At 48.0% G+C, this 6,710-nt stretch overlaps 1 protein-coding gene across 1 annotated transcript in view; it reads left to right on the top strand.

Annotated features, from left to right (window-relative positions):
• Sstr4 (somatostatin receptor 4) overlaps positions 1-6,209 on the top strand; it is a 6,646-nt gene extending 437 nt beyond the window's left edge. Inside the window, exon 1 of the mRNA XM_048811385.1 lies at positions 1-6,209. This exon is cut by the window's left edge and continues 437 nt beyond it. Coding sequence (XP_048667342.1) covers positions 68-1,231 — 1,164 coding nt within the window. The 5' untranslated portion in view covers positions 1-67 and the 3' untranslated portion in view covers positions 1,232-6,209.
• The last annotated feature ends 501 nt before the right edge of the window (positions 6,210-6,710 follow it).

A 6,710-nucleotide genomic window follows, 5' to 3' on the forward strand; every position in this document is an offset into this window, starting at 1 on the left:
CCGCCTGCGGTTTCTCGCGCTGCGCTCGCTCCACCACGCTCCGCCGCTGGGGTGGGCATCCCCAGACATGAGCGCCCCCGCGACGCTGCCCCCCGGGGGCGAAGAAGGGCTCGAGACCACCTGGCCCCCGGCGGCTAACGCTAGTCGCGTCCCGGCAGAGGAGGAGGAGGATACGCGGTCCGACGGCACCGGGACGGCTGGCATGGTCACCATCCAGAGCATCTACGCGCTAGTGTGCTTGGTGGGTCTGGTGGGCAACGCCTTGGTTATCTTCGTGATCCTTCGCTACGCCAAAATGAAGACGGCCACCAACATCTACCTGCTCAACCTTGCCATCGCCGATGAGCTCTTCATGCTGAGCGTGCCTTTTGTGGCCTCATCAGCCGCCCTGCGCCACTGGCCCTTCGGGTCGGTGTTGTGCCGCGCGGTGCTCAGTGTGGACGGCCTCAACATGTTTACTAGTGTTTTCTGTCTGACCGTGCTCAGTGTGGACCGTTACGTCGCGGTGGTGCACCCTTTGCGAGCCGCCACCTATCGGCGTCCCAGCGTGGCCAAGCTGATTAACTTGGGCGTGTGGTTAGCGTCCTTGCTGGTCACCCTGCCCATCGCGGTCTTCGCAGACACCAGGCCGGCTCGGGGCGGCCAGGCAGTGGCTTGCAACCTGCACTGGCCTCACCCAGCCTGGTCGGCAGTCTTCGTGGTCTACACCTTTTTGCTGGGCTTCCTGCTACCGGTTCTGGCCATTGGCCTGTGCTATCTGCTCATTGTGGGCAAAATGAGAGCTGTGGCACTGAGGGCTGGCTGGCAGCAGCGGAGGCGCTCGGAAAAGAAGATCACTAGACTAGTGCTGATGGTAGTGGCAGTCTTTGTGCTCTGCTGGATGCCTTTCTATGTGGTACAGCTCCTGAACCTGTTTGTCACCAGCCTTGATTCCACTGTCAACCATGTGTCCCTCATCCTCAGCTATGCCAACAGCTGTGCCAACCCCATTCTCTATGGCTTCCTCTCTGACAACTTCCGTCGCTCCTTCCAGAGGGTTCTCTGCCTGCGCTGCTGCCTCCTGGATGCTGCTGGGGGCGCTGAGGAGGAGCCCCTGGACTACTATGCCACTGCTCTCAAGAGTAGAGGTGCCGCAGGATGCATATGCCCCCCACTCCCCTGCCAGCAGGAGCCTGTTCAAGCAGAACCCAGCCGCAAGCACGCCGCCCTCACTGGGACCACCACTTTCTGAAGACCCTTTTCACCTTCCACCCAGCCTGGCCACCTCTTTCAGGGGCTGCACCACCTGTACAGCCCAGCAACTGCACCTCCTGGATGCTCACCTAAAGAACAACCACCTGTTCCCACTTAAGCCCTCTCCTCCCAGCAGTGTGTGACATCCACAAGAGCACTGAACTCCTCTACTGTTCCCCTCTCCCCAGGACTCTTGCTTTCAGGAGAACGCCGTAATGGGGGTAGGACTTCTCTGGGAACTGGGCTAGGGTGTTGACCATTTTGGAGCCTCTGTCTATTTTTGGAGGGGTGGGAAGCAGGAGGTGGCTATAGGGGAATAGCCACCTGTGTGTGACTTATTGCAGTGACTGCTTGGAAGAGGACTCAGAAAAGTAGAGGCAGGCAGTAGCCCTTGCTTTTAGCAGGCTTTTTGCCTTGTGATGGGAATCTAGCATGTGCAGAGAGAGAAGCAAGGAAGAACACTTCCAAGCATATTCCCTTTGCCTGTTCCTGGGCTCCCGTTGCTAAGTGAGATTTCTGTGCAACAGCCTGAGGCACTTGTTCTGTGCACCACCTCCCCATCATCCCCTGACCTGACACCTGCTTGTAATCATAAGTGTCCAGATTGGTATCCAGGGCTAGTAGCAGGTTTCCTGTGAGTGAAAAAGGTTTGTAAAGACATGCTGCAGGGTTTGCTACAAGGCATAAAGCCAGGTCAGTAATAAAAAAGCAGAGGATAAAATCACATCTAGCTCCTATGATGTGTTTTTTCCCCCCCCTGATCCTTGGGTGTGGGAATGTGAGACCTCATTATATCCCCAATTTATACCATGGTGGAAAATGGGAGGGGACAGGAAAAGAACAGAGTGAAGGGAAGTCAGCCCACATTTTGAAAGAGGAGCAGCTCTGTCACTCACTATTTGAAAATATCAACATTCAGTAAAACATCAGCAGGATGTAGCTATTAAATGCAGACTGAACACAGTAAAAGGCTGTGACTTTGTGTCTGGTAGGTTAACCAAAGCGTGGGTTATTTTTTGCTAAAATGAAAAGGCTGCTTGTAAGCAGCTTTCCCTCTGATAAAAGCAGAGCAAGGGGCTGAGAAAATACTTGTAACACTTAGGTTGGTATCTGGAGTGAGAATATGTGATTACACAGGGTCTGAAGTGCTTTTTGGGAGACCCCCCACCTGGCTTAACCTAGCAAAAGATACTTTTAGGTTTGTTTGGGACTGTCCTGATGAGCCAGAAAGATATGTCAGGTGGGAGGGGGAAGAACAGTCCAAGGGTGAGCCCCTTTGTATTTCACAGTATCCTTGCAGCAAGTGCCCACAGCTTCCTGGCAGAGGTCTTTAAGAGAAAACACCCTGGTCCTCTCAGCCTCACAGCCTTAAAGTCATGACTGTGTGTCTTCTAGGGCAGCTAGCACATGTTCCAGAAATGGGTACAGGGGAGCTGCTTGGAGACTAATGAGGGTCCACGCAGGGCCAGGAGGCAGGGCAAGAAGCCCAGATCCGGGTGCCTACTGCCACCTGGATCTTGGCTTCTCTTTAAGAGCCTGTAAAAGCAGGTGATGGCACTCTCCTGAGGATTCTGCACAGGAGCCAGAGTTTTATGTGATATGAGCAGCTGGCTGGTATGCAGAATCACGTAAGAGAGCCGAGTTCTGGTCTCAAGCAAAAATGTCATAAAACTCAGGCAGGGAACTCAACCCCTGATCCTCAGAGTTCCCACCTGGAAAATCAGCAGATCTTTCTAGTACTGGCACAGGATGACTCCTGGGGATTTCACCTTACACTTTTTTTTTAATCTATGAGACTATAGATTCCACTTCTTTCTTTTAAAATTAAAAATAAAAGGTTTAGGTCAACTGTCTTTGGACATGTAACCTCTGGATACTTATCCCCTCCAAATGGTCAGCCAGCAGAATGCTCAAAGAGTGTCAATCAGCATTGGCTGATGTGGAGGGCTAGGTAGTCAAGGAGGGCTGGAGGGTCATTAAGGTCTGCACATTCTGGTGATCTTCATCTACTCCAGATATGAACAAGTCTCCACTGTATTCTAGAGCTTTTTGATCCCACACATATTTATAGGCACATGCATACATGCAGCACACACATATATGCACAGACACAAGCAGCTATCTCTAACCTGTCTGTACCCTCCAGAATCACTCTGGGCATCCAGAATCAGTCAGTTCCCAAGTCTGTGCCTCATGTAACCATAATTTCTTGAACATCTTTAAAACTGAACTATTTCTTTGTTCTCCAGTGCCTGGTGGGGACACTTTATAAATGTGCTTAGATCACACTGCAAGAACCACAGAGATTGATGGCAATGAAGTGTATGGCTCCTGGTACTGGCAACAATCCCAGTAGGTGGGGGTTCTGGGCCTTTGCCACAACTTGGGTGGGTCAGCCTTCCAGTGACAGAGAGGAGCACAGACCAAGAGTCTTAGTAATACTCATACATAGCTGCCCAGGTTACAACAGAATTGGACACATTCAATATTTAAAACACAGCCTTTTAACTTAGGTGATGATGGTTGACGGAGAGGCAGCTTCCAGAGATGGGGAGGAAAGTCACCAGCAATAGGGACCTCGGCTACCGCCTGGACCCATGAGCAGGGATTTAAGCTCACTAAGCCTCCGCTGTTCCTGCTTGAAATATGCACAAAGTGATGTTTTGAGTTTTGAGCTCTTCCCAGACATGAACTCTTTTTCTTATACACTGGAGAGATGGAGAGAGTGGTAGGCAGCATTCTTTCATACTTAACTCTCTTTACATCACTTGTGAAACGTGTATTCACACTGCCCTCCACACTTTAGTAATAAATCATGCAGGGGCAGAAGGAGATTCCTACTGACTATTCTCTTCACTAGCTGAAGAGCCTTTTTTCAATTCTCAGGGATGAACAACTGAACAGCACCAAGACATCCTGAGCATGGGTTTGGAGTCCTGCCACTTTGTGCTAGTGGCCATCAATCCCAAGATCCTTGTAACAACTGGTTGTACAACCTTGTCCCCCTTCTTTATGTGCAAACCTGAAGTGAATTAAAGGCAGTGAGCTATATGGCCAGGGTCCTGAAACCACTTACTTTTTTTATATTCCACAGCCTTGGAGGTAGCAATGGAGGTGCACTTTGATGATGGTCTCCCTCTGCTTGCTAGGACTAGAAGTCACAGTTTAAGATTTCAACATGAATAGGAATATTTTCTACCTCAGGTACAAACAGCCTTTGACCCACCCTTCAATACATCAGAGAATTTGCTTTGCCTTTAAATTGCTTTTAATTTATTGTACTATTGCAAGCCAGATGTTCAGCTATCCCAGATAGCAGAGAAAATGGTATTTGAACTTGACAGATGAATTTCATCAGAGCTCTTGCCCAGTTAGTTGGCACTCTATCTTTGAGCAAAGAGGGATAGCATTTCACTCTCATCTTGAAATTTCTGGATGCACATCCATTAAAAAATATCATACCTGGCATTCTTCAGGTCCCAAAGGCTGATACAAAGAAAAAAAAATGTGGCATATTTTTGCTATGTTGCCTCAGAAACCTAATGTGAATCCTAGCAAATTTCAGCACTGAAACTCTTCTCTGATGAGTTATAGGTTATGAATCACCCCCATTTTTCACTTTATCATTCCTAAGGATGTGACAGCATAGTTTCAGATTTCTTAAGCTCAAATGTCAGAATCTTAAGGCAGTGTTGGCTGTGACACCTCTATATGGTAGTCAAGATTACACCTTGAATCTGAAAACTTTGCTCTATGTGCAGATCGGGGTGCCCTTGGACAGTGAGCCAAGTACTTCTCTCAGGCAAGGCAATCAACTTCAAGATAACACAATGAATCTACAGAGGCAGGAGCCCAGACATTATGGAGTGTGGAGATTAGTGTAAAAGGTAGGCATTCATCAAATGACCACAGAAGTGAAGGTACAATTCCATTCTTAGCTGAAGTAAAACATATACAGGAAAGGAATCTGGCTTTTATGAAATGATATAATAAAGACTTCCCTGGTATCAGAGCAGGTATCCCTGGAGAAGGTCGCTGGAAACACCCTCCTTCAAAGAACATGTGGGAATTAACAAGGAGAGGAAGGATGTGCAGTGCAAGATTCTAAGCAGAGGGAGCAGGATATGCAAAGGACCTGCAGTGGGAACTATTAAAATGTCTTCATGTAACTGAAACAGACTCAACAGTAGCTGGCGATGCTGGTTCATCTGGAGGTGCTGGCAGATACAAAGGGGGAAAAGTCTGTCCAGCAGCATCTTAAGGATTTAGTACTTTGTCCCAAGATCCAAGGAACAGCAGTGACAAATTCTAGTGAGAGGGCTGGGGATATAGTTCAGTTGGTAGAGTGCTTGCCTCATATGCACAAGGATCTCAGTTCAATCCCAGCACCACACACATTTAAAAAAAAAAAAAAAAAACTCAAGTGAGAGATTTGGGTCTATGTGGCAAGAGAAGACCCTCATGGGGTCTCGTATCCTTGCACAATTGGGGCACAGGTGTCTCCACTTTTCCGGAAGGGATTAGCAGGATGATGTCATTTTTTAAAAACTTCATTAACTTTGAATCCACTGAAAATCAGATTTCCCAGCCGAATGGGATTGACTTAATGTCTAACAGCAGAAGGCTGCCCCAGGTCATTGCTGTCACAGAATGGACATGCACCAGAGAAGGTGAGAGAATAGACCAGGGACAAGTCCCAGCTCTCCCACTTGGCAGCTTTGCATGACTCCTGGAAAGCATCATGGCTCTCTGGAGAGGGCAGAACAATAATATTCAACAGTGGTGCTCAATGACACCCAAAGGGCCTTCTGCCTGGCTTAGAGGAGCAAAGCTCACCAAATCACAGATGAAGAGGAACCTGGAGTGTTACCGAGATTGTGTGTGTGTGTGTGTGTGGTGTGTGTGTGTGTGTGTGTGTGTGAGAGAGAGAGAGAGAGAGAGTGATCATTTAAACTAGTCTTTCTATAGCCATTCTGAACAGACTGTGATTCCTTTTAAATCTATTTTTATTCAAATCTAATTTGCATATGGTAAAATTTGCTGTTTTTAGGTGTACAGTTCTATGAATTTTGACATGTAGTTATGATTTTGTAGCTGCCACCCCAATCAAGAGAGGGACTATTTCTGTCACCAGCTACTTCCTACTCAGTGACTTTCAGTTGCAGTCTGAGGAGGCGGGGCACAGATCGCATTGGGAGAACCGGAGGGGTATAGAATTGGGATGATGCTTTCCCAATGTCCAGCAAATTTCCCTCATTATACCATTCCTTGAACTCCTACCACCAGCCTGAGGAGTCTCAACCCTTTGACTCAGGAAGATGCTGCTTTCATTTCCTAAATTAGATTTTTGTTTTTGGTTTAAGCACTGAGCTACATCCTCAAACCTTATTTTGAAACAGGGTCTCACTAAGTTGCTTAGGGCTGGCCTTGAACTTGGGATCCTCTTGCCTCAGCCTCTCAAGTGGCTGGTATTACAA

The sequence above is a fragment of the Marmota marmota genome, unplaced genomic scaffold (genome assembly GCF_001458135.2).
Source record: "Marmota marmota marmota unplaced genomic scaffold, marMar, whole genome shotgun sequence".
Taxonomy (NCBI): domain Eukaryota; kingdom Metazoa; phylum Chordata; class Mammalia; order Rodentia; family Sciuridae; genus Marmota; species Marmota marmota.